Source organism: Tetranychus urticae, chromosome 1 (genome assembly GCF_039701765.1).
Source record: "Tetranychus urticae isolate SD_2017Ah chromosome 1, NJAU_TeUrti_SD_1.0, whole genome shotgun sequence".
Taxonomy (NCBI): domain Eukaryota; kingdom Metazoa; phylum Arthropoda; class Arachnida; order Trombidiformes; family Tetranychidae; genus Tetranychus; species Tetranychus urticae.
In genome coordinates, this window is record NC_142958.1 from 25,677,102 (window position 1) to 25,697,576 (window position 20,475).

Genomic DNA, 20,475 nt, shown 5'->3' on the forward strand with positions numbered 1-20,475 from the left:
CACTTATTCATCTCTGATTTAATCTTTAATAGCAGCAGTTACAGATACTTTAAAGTACCCGGTTAAGGCAATCATTACATTTAGCGTCTCATTTATTGCAATTTTTACTGTAGCAATTTGTAAATTTTTTCAAAATTTACATTGTTTTTATAATTTATGTATAGCATTGCTATCTGAAGAAATATCACAGGAAAATAGAACTTACAATCATGGTAAACACTGGCAATTTAATTTGAATTTTTTTCATCTTTCATGAATAACTTTCACATATTGATTGCTTCGCCTTTTGATTTTGTCTTTTCTAGTGCAACAGCACCTCATTAAGACTGTACCTTATAATGTACTCAACATGATTGCTGAATTGATTAAATGTTACTTGCATTAGCTATAAAAATATTTGATTTCTAGTTGAAGCTTTCATTCTTCAAACTAACCCAAAACTGAAGTCAAGCTTTTTATTATTGAGGATAACAATCAACTACCAAAATGCTTAATGTTTCTTCTATTCTCATCACTGGAACAAACAAAGGAATTGGTCTTGAATTCATTCGTCAACTAGCTTTACTGGAACCTAAAATTCCGAATATTATTGCTACTTGTCGAGACCCAGATGCTGCTGAGGTAAGAGATTAATGATTCTGTACTTTGAGATGCATTTACATAATTTTGTGACTTTAATTTTCATTATCATTTAGGAATTGAAATCAATAGCCAAAGCTAACAATAATGTTCATATTCTGAAACTGGATGTAACTGATTACAATTCTTTCGATGCCTTCTATGCTGAAGTTGAAAAAATTGTTGGTGAATCAGGTTTGGACATATTGATAAACAATGCTGGAATAGCGATCATGACACCTCTTGATGAAGTCACACCTGAAGAGTTCATGAAAAATTACGAAGTCAATGCTGTTGGGCCTTACATGTTAGCCAGAAAATTAACTCCTCTTATCAAAGTTTCTCAAAGAAAGTTAATTGTTGCAATTTCATCCACCGCTGGAAGTATTGCGGTCACTAGTGCAATAGGTGGAGGTTTTCCTGCTTACAAACCTAGCAAGGTAATATTGAAACATTGTATTATAATAACAAATAATTTGTGATTAGTGGACTCAATTTTAACGCTTTTTTTTACTCCAGGCTGCTCTTAATATGCTTACTCGAACCTATGGTGATCATGTCAAGAAGGATGGTATCATAAGTGTAATGTTTTGTCCTGGTTGGGTCAAAACTGACATGGGTGGTCCCAATGCAATGCTTGAAACAAGCTTCAGTGTTTCTAATATGATAAAAACTATCTCGACTCTTAATGCTGATTCTAGTGGATCCTTCTTGGATCATGAAGGGAAGACTATACAATGGTAGTCATTTCTGGTTATTTGGCTATTTTTAGATTACATTACATCATTACAATTGTTGAAACTGACGAGAACATTAAAGCTTCGATGTATAAAAATTAAAACTGACAAAAAATCGTTCTTATTATTTCTAACAAGTGGTCACCAAAATCTGATACTAATAGACCATCAGAACTTCAAAATTAAATGTTTGTGTGTTCACGTGAAATAAAATCTATTAAAAGTTAACCATGTAATAAACTATTTTTAATTGTTCTGTGGAAGAAAAGCATAAGCAAAAACAATACTTGATTCACATTTCTATTGTTTTATTTTGATTATGTAGAGGCCGGTTAAAGATTATTTTCGTATATTAATTTATTATTTCAATAGTATTTATGGTTTCAATAATTTCAAGTCCATGGTAAGACCTGAGTTTAGGGGTTGGGGAATTTTGCAGCTGAGACAAAAGTTATGCATAGTTTATTTTAAAAACAGTTTTTACGGTTTTATAACCTTATTGCTCTTCACTTGTTTCGGGTTTCGATCATTTGCAATTGATTTCATTTTGTGATAAACAATTGAATCACCAAATCGGGCAAAATGATACAGTCAATTGAACCTTTGATGGAAATCTATTCTTATTGATGGGAAGTTATAATTCAAGTCATCAGAAGCTTGCATAAGTATAGTTTAATCTACAATCACTTTCACTCAAAACCATAACTGTTCCTTCAATTCTTGTTGAAATTTCACAAAATTTACCTGTCATCATTTGAAAAATATTTCTATCAACCTACACAAAAGCCATCTAACCTGAACAACATTCTCTATGTTGCTTTACTTGAAAATTTCAAGAAAAAGATTAGATTTTGTTGACAGGAAAGGAATAAGATTGCCATCAAACATATTTTTTGTTTAGCACAATCAGACAAACAGTAATAAATAAATTAGTTAAATAAAAAATACAACAATGAAAATCAAGTTCTAAATATTCATCTCAATCATTGCTTACTATTTGATTACCTATTGATTACTATTGGTGGATTCTTTTTGATAACTTTAACATTTAGAATTAAAATACATAATTTTCTCGCAATATTGATTTAAGGAATGAAACTCAAGAGGTGATAATATTTTTCGGCAATCACGTATCAAGATGAATATTTAGTAACAGAAGATGATAAACTCAATTCCCAAGGTTGTATTATTTAATATGTATAGATTCTATCTAATCATCGTTTTTGAGGACCAGTTGGCCGTCTTCCTCGACCTAAAGGATCTTTAGGATCGATAGGTAGACTCGGACGAACTCCAATCCCATGGTGTTGTTGTTGATAATGTTGATGTTGTGACTGTTGGTAACCTGATTGTTGCTGCCCAGGAGTACCATGATGCTGAGACGAATGTTGAGATTTTTTCTGTTCCAATCCAGCAGCAATGTATGAAAAAACACAGAGAACAGCATAACATATTTGGTCAGCCATCTGAGATCGATATTTTCGCTGAATAATTTGCCTAGTTTTGGGATCTGAAACAGAAACAATTCAAAAAACAAATATTAGTAGTGAAATTAAATTTACTCAAGCAGGGTTGTTAGCGATGACTATCTAATGACAGCCAAATGTGGCGAGAAAATACACTTTGAAAGGTGGAATGAATGAGCTCTGGTAATAAAGTGGTTAAAAAACTTACTGTATTCCTCGAGGACGAAAATTCCTCCTTTTTGAGTAAAGCACTTGCGAATGTTTTCCAGACGCACGAAAAACTATGCCAATGAAAATAATTTGAAGTAATGAAGTTATGATGAAGATAGTAACCGAAGAGAAAGCAAACAAAAAAAAAGAAATACTAATTAGAATTTCTGTGGCAATAAAAACACTTTCCAAATTCAACTTTAATCAAATGATAAAGAATGGGCTTTATAAGGTGAAAATGGTGGAAGGAGATTAAAAAACAAAAGGGTTATTTGGATTAAACAAGATTCACTATCAAACGAAAAATTAAGCATAAATAAGAAACAATTGTTCAAATGCTTAATGATTGTGCAGCTCAACAGATTTTAAACTGTAAGAACAAGTTTAATGGCGAAGCCTGTTGGCGCCGAAACAAAAGAAAAGATTAAAAGAAGTCTCATAGTTCAACTGATGGCTTGTCGTGTTTTTTTCCAGACTAGATGTAATGAAAGTGTTGCTGCTTCTTAACTCAAATTATTTAACGACTTTTCTAAATTCAAAATTGCTAAATAAATTAACGGTTAAATATTCAAGTATCTAATTAATTGACTTAATTAAGTCACAAATGGTCACATAATGAAAAGCTATTGTTCTGTTGTCTACTGCCTTCAAACTAAACATGTGATTGGGTAAGTAACCATTTTGTTTGCTTTTTTCGTAATAAATTGTCTGAATATTTTTTTTCTTGTTCTTTTAACAGTTGTTTTAGAATATGTTGAGCCAGGATCTTGAATTACAATCATGTAGAAAACCATGCTATTGTTGTGTTAATTAAATCATCAATATTCTTTAGTGTAAGTACAAACCGTTTTTCTGTGGTATGTAATCCATGCTTTTATATAACTTTGTGCAAGCGAATTGATCACAATGAAGGAACAACAAAAGAGAAATTGTATTTTTAGCTGAAAGACTCAACACCAATTTCATTCTAACCATGTAAAGTAATTGAAATAAATTACATATCTTCTGTTGCTTTTAACCGCCAATTTATATTTCTCTTAACATTAATCATATTTTAATGAGCTTGCTAATTGACATTTTTCTTGTTTTCCTGACTTTAAGATGTTTTAATTCATTTCATTTTCTTTATACTCATTTCTCTTTTGTTTTTTTTCTTGCAAATAGGAAGAAGATTTTGCAACAACCAATGGGAAAGTGGATTTAAGGAATGCAAAGCTTTCAAACAAGGCTTATTTACAAGCATTACCTAGAACCATATCGATTAAACACAGCAAAATTCAAGGTAAATTGCGAAAATGATGGTTGATTGAATGCTTAGGTGAATAGGGCTGAAAGGGTGAAAGCAGAATAAAATGATAAAAAGAGTGGATTATTCGGGAAAATGATGGTAAGAAATGAAAAGAGTAAAAATTAGCATTAGGTAAAAAAGATAGAGAGAAAATAGATGAAAGTAAATGATGAACTACTAAATATTCTCTAAGGAAGTTAACTTTGGAGATGGTCAGGAAAATGAGTCAGAAAGAATGAGAGAAGAAAGGATGAGGTTAAAATAGAGAAAACAGATTAAGTGTAAAATAACTACCTATAAATCTAATAGCAATCAAATATTAACTAAATGAGTACAAGGATTTAGGGTAAGGGAATGGAAGTGAAATCTCACTAAAATCTAGAAAACAAAAAACTGGACATTACTTTGTTTACGTGAAGAATTGTTTAAATTTGTTGAGATAATGCTTTTAGTTAATAATCCCAAGTAAATGGATTCAAAAATTGATATTAATTTTTTTAACAATTGATTGTTCTCAATGTTACCAAGAGCCTGACAATTTGAGCAGCATTTGCCACAAAATCTCTAACATGTAAACCTTAAGCAATTGGACTGATTGACTTTTCTTTCTTCAGTTTCTTTTAGGTTCTGCAAAAGCATTTTATCATCTCTAGAAAAGCATGGAAGGATTTCCAGTAAAGACGCCAGGAAGCTTCTCGTTTTTGTTTGATACCTGATAATTTGTTTTATTTCAATGAGAGTAGAGAGTTGAGGAAAAGTGGAAACAGTTGAAGGCAAAGTTTGGAAGGTGTCAAGGAAGCGGATGCAAAGACTAATTTCAGACTTTTCAAGGTACAACAGGATATTTGACAAGAAAGGGAAAAATTGTGACAATAAAAAATAACGAGGGAGGATTGGAGGAATTAACGTTTATAAAGGAGAAAGATGGTCGGATGGAGAGTTATACAAGGATGGGAAAGAAATGGCAAAAATGGACAAGAGCAAACACGATACAAACTAACTACATTGGTACTACTACAACTACTGTTACAATGAAAAAAACTACCGAGTCACAAAGGTTTCTTGTGTTCACTTGCTTGCTCAGAGGTATTTCATGATATAAAGTTATATCAAACTTTCAATTTGTAAAATAGTAGATAAAGGATTGTTAAATATGATAGTAATTCAAAAAAAGGGAATTGTGAATACATAATGTTAGTGTTTTTGTTTAGTATTGTGAGTGTGAAAGTGTGTAAAATGTGTAAATTATGTGATTGAATGTGAAGTAAAAAAAGAAAAGATAGAGATAGTGAGGTAGAATAAATGTTAATTGTTTGTTGTTAACGAATAATACCTCAAAGTCCTGGGTATAGTTGGAAGATGATCAATTTATCAGAATCATTTATCCCGTTTTACAACCCGTTAAGATGGTTTTGTACGAATGGACAGTATATAAAGATAGAAAGAGAAACGTAGGTAAAGAAAAGTGTTGGAAAGGTATAGAAATGAAATAATTGGACAAAAAATCGAACAATAATAATAAAGAGAAATGATAAGGAAAATAATTGAATTAAATGGAAAGAAACATAAATTTTTGTAAGGATTTAGAAGAGAAGGATTGAATTGGCATGGAAACAGGAGGAGAAGAAGAGAAAAGAAAGAAAACTTCGAATTATTATACGACATTCACAGTTATTAAGTTTAATTTAATTTGCTTTTTCAGTAAAATCTACCCAATTACTTTATCTCTAATAATACAAACTGATTATGAATCGGCCAAATGATTCAAAATTAATTAAATATCTTTTTTCGTCCCTTTTATATTCAGGAAAACAAGCTAATCTCATGTTTACTGGAATAAGAGTCAGAAATTGGATGTAACTTTTTTTCTGAAGACTTCAGGATAAGATAGTAATGAATAAAAGGTAATAAACAAAGGGTAAGTGATGAGGAGATATTTTTCTTTCTGACCATTGTTCCTAGATTATTGTTGATTAACTGTTGAATTTTGTTTTCTTTTTTTCCGGTAATTGATAAGTTGGAACAATGTCTTGATAACTTTATTTTTTTCTTGTCTTTTCAGATTCAAGTTGTTGTTCAGGGAGTAAATTAGGACAAATGGAGTGGGAAAGAAATATTTTAGGACCATCTCAAAAGTCTCTTCACTTGGAGTTAATTTTAAAGGTGTTTGGCGTTGATTATCCAACCCAAGGGTTAACAAATGTGTCTTTAGAACTGAAATAACTATATTGGAAAAAACCTGGACAACTTGCGACTATTTTCTCAAGAATCGTAATTTTACATGAATACAATTGTGGTACTTATTAAAGATCAAAATTGGGATTGGCGAAGAAAAATTGAAAGTGATGAAAATGAAATTTTCAGGACAATTTTCATCCTTGACTGATAGAAACAAGACAAAAAAGGAATGGAAAACGAGAATTGATATAACGAGACATAACCATGGAAACAAAAAATTAGATCAGGGAATTTCATTTTCTTTTGTTTATCAGTTTCGTAATGGAGTTTACTCTTTTGATTATTTTTTTGTATCATAGTGTGAAAAAAAGTAAAGGTAATGATGGTAGAGAATAGACATGGAAGAAACAAGTAATTGAATCAAATGGAAAATGATTTCTTTGATTGTTTTGTTTTGATCGTTCGCTTGTGTTTATTAGCTTTAGTGAATGTCGCGATTTGGAAAATCACAAAGATGGGATTTAGCCAAATGGATATATACTTTTGTTTTCGTGCGGATGCATTAAAAAGAATCAGGTTTAACAGAGAAATTATAGTTATGGAAGAAAAAATTTCATGAAAAGGTTTATAGATAGGATTAAGTTTCCAGAATGATAGATTAATGAAAGATAATTAGCATATATTTTTTCATAGAATGACTTCTGTTAAAAATGAATTCATTAAAATTGAATTATGTTAACAGCAATCTTTTTTTGGTGCTTTATTAATTAAATAGTAAACTCTGATTAAACTAGAAAAAAGGGAAAAAACGATTCCTACTCATCATTGTATCAATTTCTTGTCTGTTCAAGTCTCTAATCTATCGAGGTAACAAAGAGTTGAATTGTTGTGGCTGTTAAAAAGAAGCTGCATATTTAATAATTACTGATAAAAAATTATAAATTAGGAAGCATTTCATTCTATTACTCGTTTTGCTATTATCAGGGCTGTTAGTAATTAAACTTGTTTTGAGGAATCCAAAAAAATGAATTTTCTTCTCCTGAACAAACTAAATGTTGAGGAAGAAATTGATGATAATCAAGATAATCAATCAAAAGGTGAAAAAAGGAGAAGAGATTTTTGAGTAGGTCCTTTCTTAGCTATCAAAATCAGGTAATCTATCAGAACATAGGACTGGAAATCAATTAAAAACAATGAACAAACAAGAAAATATTTAAAATATTTAAGTCCAACCAGAAAAGTTAGAGAATATTTTTCTTGTCAAAGTGTTTAAGATATTCAAGTTACATGATATTAAACTGATTTTGACTTATTTTTTAAGAATAATTTTATAGTTTCTCTTTCTCTTGATGGTTGAACAGTTGGTAAATTAATGAAAACAATGGCCTCCTTTTCAAATAAACATTTCCTAATCTTGCGAGTCGAACTCTAATCAATATTTTCAACATTACTCTAAGTTGATAATTTAATATATTGATTATATTGGTAGTAATAATTGGTTTTAATAATATTATTCTTATATTTTTTTGCAGATTCATTAAGCTAAAATGGGTCACGTACCTTGCTATAGGCAAAGAGGAGTCCAACACCCTCCATACACACTTGCAGCAAGCCTCCCTCGCCTGATTTCATATCCTGAACCGGAAACTCACCACCGAGCTCCGTTCCTAATAATGAATCGACGAGAAAAAGATACAGAGAAAATTATAATTATTAATCAAATTATTGGTGAAGATAAACCTGAAACTGGTTGCAATACAATCTGATTAGATTGTTAGTATTTGGTTCAAGGCAAAAAATTAGGATAACATGATATTACCAGGTAAGGCACCAGCTCCTTTTGCTGCGGCTCTTTCCATTGCATTTTTTATACAATAGTAAAGCTCTTTGCATTTTTTGGTATGATATTTGTGTAATTGGGTCATTCCCCCGTTTCTCCGCCAAAGGCACAGAACTTTGTTCTTAGGGGAATAAGTCATGTTGACCAGTCTCTCGTACCACCAGCGTTCCACTATGGTTCCGTTTATGCTTCTCAATATGAGACCATCATCACGTACCTCCATGAACAACATGTCACCAGATGTATCTGTTCCCATGTGAATTGTAAAGGTTTGACGATGCATTTGACGACTGGCCAAAGGTTTTAAATCAACATCATTTCCATGAAGGTTTTCTATCTGTTCAAGTAAACTATTCACCTCATCTGAATAGATAACACCAATATGACATTTACCAAGTAAACGACGAACTTTACGCTTAATCTCAGTTACATCAGCATTCACCATGATCATGAAGGCCGTCATATTGTAAAGTAAGGTGGACAGTAATCGATCCTCTTCATGTTCCAAACGTTTCTTGTCAATGTCAGATAAAGATCTATACCTATCCATCATTTCTCCTGGACCTTGATCCATTCCAACAGATTCTCTTTCCTGTGAAACTGCATCCAGAAAAGCATCCTCCCAAAATTGCATCTTATCCCATAAAGGTGACCTATCTTTTCCCAACAAACCTTGAAACAGATAAGTTCGAGGTGGTTCAGAGGTAGGAACGGTTGAGCCAATGAGATTACCTCCATGATATCGGAAACCAGTACTAACACTACTTTTACTGCTCCAAATACTTGGAGCACGAGATTGCCTTCCGAGATCCTATTAAAAGCCAGAGATTGAGATAAATCAGAATAAATTGTTTATAAATAAATGGTCATTAAAGTCGTATGGCTTGATTTAAAAATACAATTTCAAATTAACTTACCGTATCTAATTCACTATCAGAGTATGTTGATCTACAAAGTGATTGGTTTAATCTTTGACCAATGTAATAAGTTGGATTGACTGTCATTGAACCTGATTCACTGGCATTACAACTTGTCGCAACTGTTTCTGTCCCCGCCTCAGAAACTTCAGACTCGATGCTGGTTAATCTTGATAAAGGAAGACCTTTACTTGAAATTTGTTGTTGTTGATGAGATTGAGCCAAAGTACTTGATTCATCACTTTCTGATGCTTCTGGTGATGGAGTTAATGCTAAATTAGTTGACGTGATTGGTAATGTTTTAACCGATGCGCTTATGTCTGAAGTTGGTGTTGGTAAATCACCCATTCCCGCTCCACTGCCACCAAGTTTGTTGAGGTTATCACTGCTGCCAAATGGTGAACTACTTTGACTCACGGACGCTGTTGTGGCAACACTGGATTCACCTTTATTCCCATCTTCTCCAGAATCTTTTGCCCAATAATGGGTATGAGCAATTTCAAGAACGCTAAAAGCGCTCGCCATTCCTCCCAGTCCATTGTGCATATAAGACTGTTCCAATCCATGAATCATGGCTCCTATTAATTTGAGCATTCCCTTCCAAACTGGTTTACTCAAACAAACGTCTTCAATGTGATCATCTGGACCAACCTTTCTTTCAAGTGTCTTATTCAATCCAGAAACTACAAGATTGCGATAACTCTCTTCTTCCATTAACTTTTTGATTCGATTTAATTTCAACCAGGAAACTCCTTCTCCTTCTAACACCGAGTTAACCACTTCTTTCAAAAATTGTTGATTCTCACTGAATCAATAAAGTAAAGAAATTAATCATCGAATAAATATTAAGTCCAAATAAATCTTCAAATTGTAATCATTCAGGATGGATAACTTACCTGTGAGATGACCGTGATTCACCTGACTTTGATAAAATATCAGAAGGTCGTCTTTGTCTATTCGTATTATTGCTATGTTTAATTAGGGACGTTCGTTCAACTAGACCTTTACGACCTAAAGTATGGAAATAAAATGCAATGTAAAATATTATATTAAGTTTTCTTAATTTTTGTGATAAAATATTAGCTGACCTTTAGGGAATGGACCAAAACGTTGAGCCTTTTCACTCATTTTCTCAGCTAAACCACTAGCCTTGGACCCAAAAAGACCTGATAACATATTGGACGTTTTATCAGCAAATCCATTGAAATCATTACTGACACTTGAAATGAGAGATAATGATGAAGTAGAATCTGAACTTCTTCCGTGAGTGGAATGAGTCTCATCTCGATCTTGACTGTTTCTCCACAAATCTTTAGCTTGCTCTTTCATTGGTTCACCCAGAGCCTGAAGATTTTTGAGCAACTTTTTACGCCCAACCTCTTTCTTGGTAGCTTCAAGAGCACTTTTACTTGCTCCAACAGCTGCAGCTTTCGCCTCCCTGGCTACCTCTTTAGCTTCCGATTTAAATTTATCAAGAAAGGACGAAGGAGAAGTTGAGCTTGAAAGACTTTGAGATGCACTTGTACCGCTAGGAATGGTATTTGCTAAAGGCCCCGTTCTACTGAAAACACTGGATATGCTTATGGTTCGACTTAGAGTGGGTGATGAGCTAGCAGAGTTACTACTTTTCTCTAATGAGGGTTCAGCTGAGAGAGGACGATGATCAGCTAAGGCAATCTTGTGATGTTGTGGTGTACCACTTCGACTTTGACTTGACCCAGTGGTGGTAGACATTGCACCGGACTGAATACCTGAGGTTGTTGAACTTGTCATCTCAGTTACTTTGTTGTTCTCCAAACCTTCCAATTCAATTGGACTTCGTGAGGATGATTTATGATGAGGTTGAGATGAGAGAGATGAAGAAGATGATACAGAAGATTGCGCTAGTTGAGGCTCTTGAGGTGATAAATTCAATTTACTCGTAGATGAAGGAGTCAATGTTGTCGGAGTTGACCGTAAAGTGGTTCTACCTTCACTTTCCTCAGTAAACTCAATAGACTTGGCCTCATCATCATCATCAACAGCATTCTCGTCATCATCTTCATCAATTGATTGACTACTTGTCGATGAAGACGAGCGTCCAGGAGATGAAGAAATTGACCTTCGACCACTTCGGCCACTTTCCTCTTCCTCTCGTCGATTGCTTCTATTAATTTCATGAGTAGGTGTGGATCTACGGGAACTTGGGAGTTGAAGGGTTGATGGTGGGTGACAAACAGCTTTAACGTCACAAAAAAGTTGACTAGAGGTTGAATCAATAACATGGCCTGGAAAAATGAAAAAATAATTTGAGTTAAAATGATTGATTAATCAATGAATTGAGCCGACTATTTACCTGATCTATTTCCATCAATATCGCTATTAACAAGTTCAGTGACAAAATCACTGAGAGATGAATAAGATGAACTTGTACTTCCATCAGATTCAGTTGAACTATCATCTGAAGTACCCTGAGTTAATTGACTAGTCGTTTCTCTTCCTTTTGTCAGCGAGTCTCGTCGGAACGCATAGAAAAGTGGTGTTTTAGGATCAGACCAACATTTGAAAACAATTGGATCCAATTGATGACTATACCACTTGGCCTTATCGCCAACAATTGATGGATCAAAGACTCCTGTATGTACCCTCAAGAAGGCAACATTGCTTGGACTTAAAGCCCATTCAGCAAAATATTCAACCGCCTAAATTAGAAAAAAAATGTGTTAAATGCTGTTCTTTCTAATGATTGCTTTAATTGTTATTAACTGACTCACCTGTGTTCTAACAAATTTTTGTAGGAAGACTGATGTTTTAGGTCGAGATTGCAGGAAAGAGTTAATTTGAAAGGCAACAACTGGTCTTGGGTAAAGTTTAATGGTTCGTGTGTGTTCAGTGAAATTTGCCAACAATGAAGATGAATTAAAGAAACGAATCATGGCTACTCGAGTGGCAACATCAACTGAATCGACATCATTTCCAAATATGATTCGTTGGGATGAGGGTGATGAAGATGGAGAAGAGAAACTTAACCTTTCAGAGACATTCATACTTTCAGGGTGACGGCGATCTAAATTTTTCAAGGGTTGTGGACTCATACTCATTGAGTGTAAAGCTTGTTTCAAGTGATTTGCCAATATACTTGTTTCTGGTTCGGGTAGAGGAGGAAGATCATCGGCTGCAGGAGGTTTAAGCACTCTGTTTGAATCTAGATCAACTAACCAAACATCATTGGGCAAACGAAAGTTACGTTTGAACATTAAAAAACTCGCTGGAATACCGATTATGTATGGAGTTGGAGCAAGAAGTAACTGGTTAAGATGGTTAATAGGTGATTAGGTGGTGAAAGAAAAGGAAAAGTGCAATTGATATTGATGATTTATTAGTAAAGTTAATTTAGCTTGCCAAGAAGCTTGTTAGTTGGAAATGATTAATTTTACTTTTTCAATTTTTCCAAATTACTTACCTGTTCAGCAGATTTCATACAAGTTGGTAAAAGAGGTATCACAGGAAACATGTATTCAAGCGGATAAATCATAGTAACAAAAGCCATTACACTCATGGACAAGGCATTATAATCACGAGATTGTAAAATAATTTTGTGCTCCAATAAAATGCAGGTTAATACTTTTAAACAAGTTTCCACTCCCAATAGTTCTAAAGGTAAATGCAACGGAAAATCGACCAAAGAAAATCGAGTGTGATCAGGAAGTGCCAAAACCAAAGGATTGATGAAATCTCGGGGTAAAAACTCCATCTAGAGTAAAGAAACAAATCAGATGAAAACCCACACAACTTGCCGATATTTTTGCTTCAATTGAATTTCCTTAATTTTTCAATGTAATCATTTTATTAAAATATATTTTTAGTTGATTAACCATTAATATTTTTGATATCACCATGAAGATATCACTCTATAAGCTGTTGATATTGAAATAGGTCACACCATTATCAAGTAAAGAGATGATCAGAATTTTGCATTCAAAATGGCATTCCTTTTACGTCTTACAGCAGATAAGTCAATCATGATTAATTCAGAATATACATGCCGGAAATATCCATAGAAAAGTTGAAAGTTGTTGAAATAAAGTCAGAGATCAAATTATCATAGACATTTTAATGAGTAATCGTTGAAAGACTCTATAATCCTTCAGCTAAAATTGATTAAGATTACTGATGAGACCATTAAGAGCAAATTGAAAGACGATTAATATATTGAGATTCAATTAGAATGACATGAACGCAGTTAATTGATTTAATCATCAGAAAAATTAGCTATCCATTGAACTCCCCAAAAAACACTCAAAATTTGATATTCATTACATGTTTCTAATAAAATAAAATATGAAATGAAAATATAAAAAAGTCAAAACTGTAAATTGATCAAAGACAATTTAAAGAGTCACTTTTGTATTTTTGAGTGTATATTGGATAAGAATTTTTTCCTGAGTTATTTTTCAACGCTATTGGCATTTCAACCTTCATTATAATTCAATCAAATAGGATCTATTTATGATAACAATTTTCTGAATGTGAAAAGAACTGCAATTGAAATTTTTTCAACCAAAAGATGAAACTGAAATGCGACATTTCTTTCAATTTTATTGAATACAAGTTGAAATCTGGATTGAAGAGATAAAATAATGTCCATCATTGTTATAAACTCCATGTTTCCTTTACCATGTAACATTCAAATACCTTTATAGACGATTTAAGAGTTGCTGTGAAAGCAACATCACTTTGACCTACTTCTATAGTTTCTTATTTTTTCACTTTATTCTTGATATTGTGGCTCTTTACAGTAACAAGTAAATTCAATAAAATAGAGACTGAAATAATTTCTAGCTGGCTAAAAACTGTTCCCATGTTTGTCCACCAAACAAACGAAATAAGAAACTTGACCAATACAAACAAAAATAACCACCTAAGGGTAAACAATATTAATCAAGTTTCCAATCAAAATGCATCATGAGTCATGACTGTTAAGATCCTAATGAATCAACCACCAACAGTGTTCAACATAAAGATACAATTAACCAGTTTCTGATTAAAATAGCTGTCGAATCATAAAATCATTGAATTCATTTGGAAATTTTTCAATCAAATGAATTGAACAAAAAAAGAGTTTTAAAATCAATTTTAAAATTAACATCAAAGGTAATCAATGAAGGTAACATCAAAATTGCTCTCATTGTATAATATAACTAGGAAAAGATATTTTCAAGATTCGTCAGAAAATGAAACTTATCATTTTTTAATGAATTTTCATGGTTATTAAGTTCTGCTTGATATTACAGATTTTTTCATTGTTGTCTTTCAGCTATTTGGCAAGAGTTGCTTATTGTTATTCATATTATCGATCTGTTTCATTTCTCAACAATCTTTTTTTAGAACCAATGATAAACAGAGAAATCGATGAAAACTGAATTTCTCTTTGTTGTTTCATGAAAACTGATTGATGGTGAAATCGACTTAACTTATTTCTTACTGTAAATAACCAATCAAAAAGCCATCACAAATTTACCAATGCAAATGAAACCAATTTTCAATGCAACTTCAATGTAAACCATTTCCATCAACTTTATGTATCAACAATCAATAAGTTAAAATCAACAGTTTTCATGCAACTCTCATCAATACTTTCATCTAAACATGAAGATCAAGTTATAACAATAACAATGAATTACCATTCCAAATGACCATTTAATTAAGAATGTAATAAAGACGTTTCACATTTCCTCTTATCATCAAAGTTAATTAGGTTTCATTTAATCAAGAATCCCTATTTATTGATTATCAATAACCTAATAATGAATCTCAGGATAAATTGTGATTGTGCGTTTTCCGTATTTGCAGATGTGTTCATGAAAGGAAAAGGATTCAATGATTCAATTTGGATAAACTCAATTCATCATTCACATCGTTTACGTTTAATTTTACTTTTCTCATGCAAATGAATGAATGGATTCAATCAAAATTTCCAATGATAATCGAACCATCAACATTGAAAACTCAATTCAACACAATTTTTTCCCTTTCATACTTTCACTTAACTTTTCCAGTTAAATCTTATTCACATTCACAATCGTTTAGATGAAATCATCCAAATTCAGGTTAACATCATTGGTAATAATGAAATTGAAATTGAAATTGGCCAAAAAGTGTGAAAAGAATGTTGAAAATTGTTGCTTTAAAATACCATTTAAATTGTAAGATTAACAAATTGACAAATGTTGATATTGTTGAACATATAAAAAGCAATGAACAGCAACTTGCTTCAAGTGTATTCAATGAATAAATTGGTTCAATTTTCAAGAGATAATCAATGAGATTTATATTGTGCTCAATAAACTTGTCAAATTTCTTATTCAATACAGTAATATTGAACCACCATTTTATGATAAATAACATGGTAGTGAATAAAGGTTGAATTCAGTGAAATTAAAGGCAATCAAATGAACAGAATCACTTCAAATTTTCCTTCCAATCCTATCATTTTTTTGATACTTTTTTACATTTATTTTACTTTTATTCAAGACTTCATTTTGTGGTTCAAATTTTCAAGAGCCTTTCAAGTAATCTGTTTGTTTTGTGAAAATTTTGTTTCATTTGATATCAATGAATCTTGTGGTTCAACAGTAAATGATAATATGTTGAACTTGAAATGAGCATTCATTATTTGCTAATCAAGTTAGCTTTTCCAATAATAGTTGACAATCAAAATGGGTTGAAATCAATTATGACTTAAATTGAAACATCTGTTCAAACAGGATTGAATTGTTATTTTGGTTGGATTATTCAAATGATATGTAAAGATGCTTTGTTCAGCTTTATCATTACGATCATCTTGATATCAATCAATGGGCCAATTTGCTAATTTATTGATTCAATTGTGATGAAAAGCTGAAAAAAGGTGATTTGCTTTTTGATAAATCTAGTTATTTGTTGGGAAAATAAAGATATAAGGAGTGAGTTGTGAGACTGGTTGATAATGTTAATTTGTTAATGGTAATGAAAGACAATTCAGGTATAATAACTGAAAGTGTTGAAATGATAATATTTTACCCTTAAGTGTTGTATTTTGGATACAAAATATGGCGATGACAAGTTTCATGTTCAACTGAATATGGTGACATTAGAAAGGTTTGCTTCAATGTTGATAATTAAAATGCTGATCATCACTTTCAACTTGCCATTAAAGATATTTTCCTATTTTTTTTATTTGCCTGACATTAACACACACATTAACTGAATATTATTAAATTAAATGCTATTCACAATTGAAAAGCACTGAAGGGAAAAAAAGATGCAATAATGGTTAATTCAATTTACACAATTACAGCATTTAATATTAATAACCATAAATTGTAGCTTTATGCTGGTTATTAAGTGTTTGGTAAACTGATCATTTCTGGTAATTCAATTGAAATCAAAAATGACTTTAAAAATAATACCAGATTCAATTAATAATTAAACATTTGATTCTTACCTCTACTTTGGTTTTACCAGGAACAGGTACAGGTGCTGATAGAAAGCGAAGTAAAAGTGTTTCAATGTCCTTAAGATCGTTGATCATGGCTGAAGGTATTTCAACATTATCAGGTAAACCACAGGTCAAAAGATTCCAAACCCAGTCTCTGAAAAGATAATCAAGAAAAAAAGGCAAATTGATTTTGGTTATTAGCTGAGATTGAAGGTAAAGTCAGGATAAGAGTTGAATTGAAATAGTGTTGATAATATACGAATACATGGACATTGGGAATCAACAGAATCTAATTTAAATGTATAACATGAACCTTAATGTCCAACTGTAATTGGAGTATTGGACCGTTTAATCTGCAATGCAATTTATTCTTGTTCACTTGATTGTTTGATTGAGGAATCAGATTCAGTTCATCAAAGACGGAATAAAAAGAAGAAGAAGAAACAATAATGTTGATTGAATACAGATTGACTTTCAACCATTGGTTATACATTTGAATTGAGCTCAGCTTTGGTCTTATTTCCCCATGAATTCAGTGTTGATGAAAAACAAAATCACCTCAACATTGAATAAACATGAGCTAAGGCAATGACGCCAATGTAATGCAAATTTTATGGAGATCTATTTTTTCTTGCCTTTTACAATATTAAAACCCAAATTAACCTGACTTTCTAACCCAAATTTAACCAGTTTTTTGAGGCTTTTTAAAAATTAAACATTCAACAAAATAATTTATAATGTTTGTCAAAAATTGAAATCATTTTATCAAAATTATTTCTATTAAAAACATAGTTATTATATTATTAATGTTACTACTCTTTTAGCATCATCATTGTTGAACCTTATCATGCATAAGTTAAATTAATCTGCTCCTAGGAATATTGAATCAAAATGAAAGCGTAAAGAATGAAAAGATAATTGAGATAATTTTATGAAAATTAATCAACATTGACAGAAACAGTTTGATAATTATAAGTAAATGTGCGAGTTGATCATCAAGAGCAACCATTTGACCTAACATTTAAGGTTACCAGTTTTGGTAGTCTTGAAAGAGTTAACATTCATTCCCATTGGAATTGACAGCAATTCATTTAATCATAATTATACCAATCATGTACTCTTTTTATCTGTATTCACGTTTTTACCTTTACTTGTCAGTAAAATTGAGTTGCTTTTCCCTGTGAATATTCAATTGAATTTTGTAAATTATTGTCAACCATTAGAATTGGCAAAATAACAAGCAAAATGATAATGAGAGTGAATCAATTAGAATGGATTAAATTAACTTTCAGATTAATTGGATTTTACTTTTCACAGATGAACTTTTTGCATTCCATTGATAATCTTTATGAATATTCAGAGAGATATTTTTGGCAAGATCAGATGAAATCCAAGTAAATTAAAGTGATAAATCATTCCTTTATGATGAAAGCTAGAAGACAAATTTAATTACCAATTGAACTTATCACTAGCCAGACTTGATAATAGACATTTCACTTCAAGCATTGATATAATTTGTCAAAGGAAAAGGTCAAAAGTGAATCTTTTCAAGGGAATATTTTTCAATATAAAATGACCACAACAATAAAATGTCCTCTAAATGTCAATCCATGAATTGGGAATAAAATAAGTTGCATTGAATGGATAGGTTAAAGTATCAAATTAAGGGTGTTGAAAGTAAAAGATATCACAGTGGGATTGAATGTTATTTAACAGCTAAGTTTGATAATTATAAGGTTGTAAGGTTGTCTAAGGTGAGACTTACCTTTTTAAATACTTTGAGGAGGTTCGCTGTTTGGAATGCCTTTCATTACAATATTCAATTGATTTTTTAATGATGAAAAGGCAATCCCTGAAGGTCGAGAAAAATGGATGATGGCTTATGATACAGATGGAGGTTAATGAGTTGATGTACGATGATTGACTTTTACGTCTTTTCCGAGCTTTAATCGATTTCTCAGATTCTTTGGTTCCATCTTCGCCTTGATTTTCACTCCTTCCAGTAACACCTGAATTACCCTTATCTCGTTTACTTTCACCGCCCTCACTGGTTCTCCTTTCCTTCTCATGACCTGCTTCCTGGTCTTCATCGTCTTCACCCTCGTCTGATTTTCCATAACCAGGGTTTCGGCCCGTACCACTTGCCAGGTTATCTCTGTCTTTGCTTGATAACCGGTGTTCACTTTTACCAACCTTCTGGTTTCATTTATTGGTTGACATGAAAAATAAGAAAAAAAAAAGATATTACTTTCTATTAAAAGGTAAATATGATTGGTATTAAATGATCAATCAATAGGAAGTCACAGGAATAAGCTAACCCTGAAGGAATCAAATCAAGAGGAAAGAAAAGAGATAAAGAGTAAGATCATCAGTATCATCATTTTTGCCAGTAAAATCAAATCAATTTTGTATTAATCATTTATTCGGAAAAATTTTCTCCTTTTGTTGCTTTCGATGGTTGATTTTTTGATCACTAGATTCATCTAATTCAACTTTTGTTGTCAAAAGATTGATAAGATTGCAGTTTACAAGAAAAGGCAAATATTGTTTGCTCCAATGATCAGTCTGATGGTCTATCAATTTTGAACAATCCAATAACCCAAATAAACCTAGGGTCAAGTGTTTTTGTCAAAATTTATCTATTGTTATTACATTCATAACATAATCCTACACTATTTTCATGGTAAAAAGGATAATGTCTGCCATTGGTATATTTAAGTTAATTGTAACTTTCTTTGCCTGATCATTTCAAAACTAAAAGACCCTTTCAATGAACATTTTATTGATATTACATTGAAACGTCATCCATGAGTGATTATTTTACTTTCAATCAATACTTATGCTCGATGTTATTAGACATGTAATGTTATTGTTTCAAATGGTTGAATCAACAATAGAACCGTTGGATTGAATATTTTTTAAATGGCGGTTAATTAAGAAAAATGAAGAAGACGATAAAATTTTGTATATTAACAATTAATGACACGTTGAAAAGATTGACAAATACAAATAACAGTAAACAGTAAATCATAGAGATATGTGATTTGTTTCATCAATCATTGGAAAAGGTTCAAGGCTTTTTTAGGTAGAGTTTTAGGAAATAGGTAGGAAAGGTAAAAGGAAATTAGATTCATCATGAATTGGGTAAAAATGAACTAACCTTTGCTTCGATTGTTCGGTAGAAGTTGATACAATTTCCATAACGAACCCGATTGGTATCTTTTTCGGTAAGGGCAAAAACAAATGAATTGGTTTCACGAAGGTTAAGGCGTCGGTGACCAACGGTACTGCAACCTTCAGGTTGACAGAAGAAGACGACGTCAAGTGGTAAAGCAAAATCTTTATGGTCTTCTATTGGATATCTTCGAAGTAGTTCAGGTACATTAACTGAATTATGGCTAGAAGGATTTTTTACACCAACAATAACAATGTAATCAACCAGTCGAGGGCAAAAATATTTACTATTCACAGTCTCAACCATGTTTGGTGGATCATTATACTCTCCAAGTTGGTGAGGATGTTAAATAGCAGATTGGAAATATTGATCATTAAGGCCTCGCTTAGTTGATAAATTTTACGTGTACATTATATTAACAAAAAAAAATCTTATTCTTTGGGTGAAATGATCAAGTTGACAATAGGTTTAAAGGCAATGGAAGACAAAAATTTTATTTCAGATTAAAGATGGCGCTTGCAAAAGCATAAGCGAAGCCAGGCTTCGCTTAATTTTACTTCTAGACAAATGAACAATCAATAGATGGC

At 31.9% G+C, this 20,475-nt stretch overlaps 2 protein-coding genes and 1 long non-coding RNA gene across 4 annotated transcripts; 2 read left to right on the plus strand and 1 right to left on the minus strand.

Annotated features, from left to right (window-relative positions):
* The first annotated feature begins 302 nt into the window (after positions 1–302).
* LOC107364484 (uncharacterized) lies at positions 303–1,583 on the plus strand. The gene is made up of 3 exons (XM_015931836.3): positions 303–621; positions 696–1,058; positions 1,138–1,583. The coding sequence occupies exons 1-3, from the start codon at positions 487–489 to the stop codon at positions 1,360–1,362; spliced, it is 723 nt and encodes a 240-aa protein (XP_015787322.2). The 5' UTR covers positions 303–486; the 3' UTR covers positions 1,363–1,583.
* Positions 1,580–20,387, minus strand: Rab3-GEF (Rab3 GDP-GTP exchange factor). Of its 2 annotated transcripts, none has more exons than XM_015931835.3 (13): positions 19,874–20,387; positions 18,479–18,909; positions 16,720–16,867; positions 12,697–12,987; positions 12,008–12,541; positions 11,590–11,935; positions 10,343–11,521; positions 10,151–10,265; positions 9,255–10,059; positions 8,317–9,148; positions 8,058–8,164; positions 3,030–3,102; positions 1,580–2,865 (listed from the first exon to the last, which is right to left on the minus strand). In XM_015931835.3, the coding sequence occupies exons 1-13, from the start codon at positions 20,192–20,194 to the stop codon at positions 2,570–2,572; spliced, it is 5,478 nt and encodes a 1,825-aa protein (XP_015787321.2). In that variant the 5' UTR covers positions 20,195–20,387; the 3' UTR covers positions 1,580–2,569. The 2 variants fall into 2 exon arrangements, with proteins under 2 accessions (XP_015787321.2, XP_089126192.1); XM_089270066.1 differs by having other exon boundaries at positions 18,479–18,906; positions 19,874–20,371.
* On the plus strand, positions 3,463–6,912 carry LOC107364486 (uncharacterized). Its single transcript, XR_016200891.1, has 6 exons — positions 3,463–3,699; positions 3,771–3,864; positions 4,196–4,313; positions 4,934–5,405; positions 6,127–6,237; positions 6,382–6,912. It is a non-coding gene; the product is annotated as an uncharacterized LOC107364486 (long non-coding RNA).
* Positions 20,388–20,475: the final 88 nt, after the last annotated feature.

Excerpts from the sequence above, each read along its gene's own strand:
- LOC107364484 (XM_015931836.3), top strand. The coding sequence starts at position 487 with ATGCTTAATGTTTCTTCTATTCTCATCACTGGAACAAACAAAGGAATT. Across the intron at positions 622-695 it reads GAGACCCAGATGCTGCTGAG|GAATTGAAATCAATAGCCAA; the intron begins GTAAGAGATTAA and ends ATTATCATTTAG. Across the intron at positions 1,059-1,137 it reads CTGCTTACAAACCTAGCAAG|GCTGCTCTTAATATGCTTAC; the intron begins GTAATATTGAAA and ends TTTTTACTCCAG.
- Rab3-GEF (XM_015931835.3), bottom strand. The coding sequence starts at position 20,194 with ATGGTTGAGACTGTGAATAGTAAATATTTTTGCCCTCGACTGGTTGAT. Across the intron at positions 11,522-11,589 it reads TATTGATGGAAATAGATCAG|GCCATGTTATTGATTCAACC; the intron begins GTAAATAGTCGG and ends TCATTTTTCCAG. Across the intron at positions 10,266-10,342 it reads TTTTGGTCCATTCCCTAAAG|GTCGTAAAGGTCTAGTTGAA; the intron begins GTCAGCTAATAT and ends TCCATACTTTAG.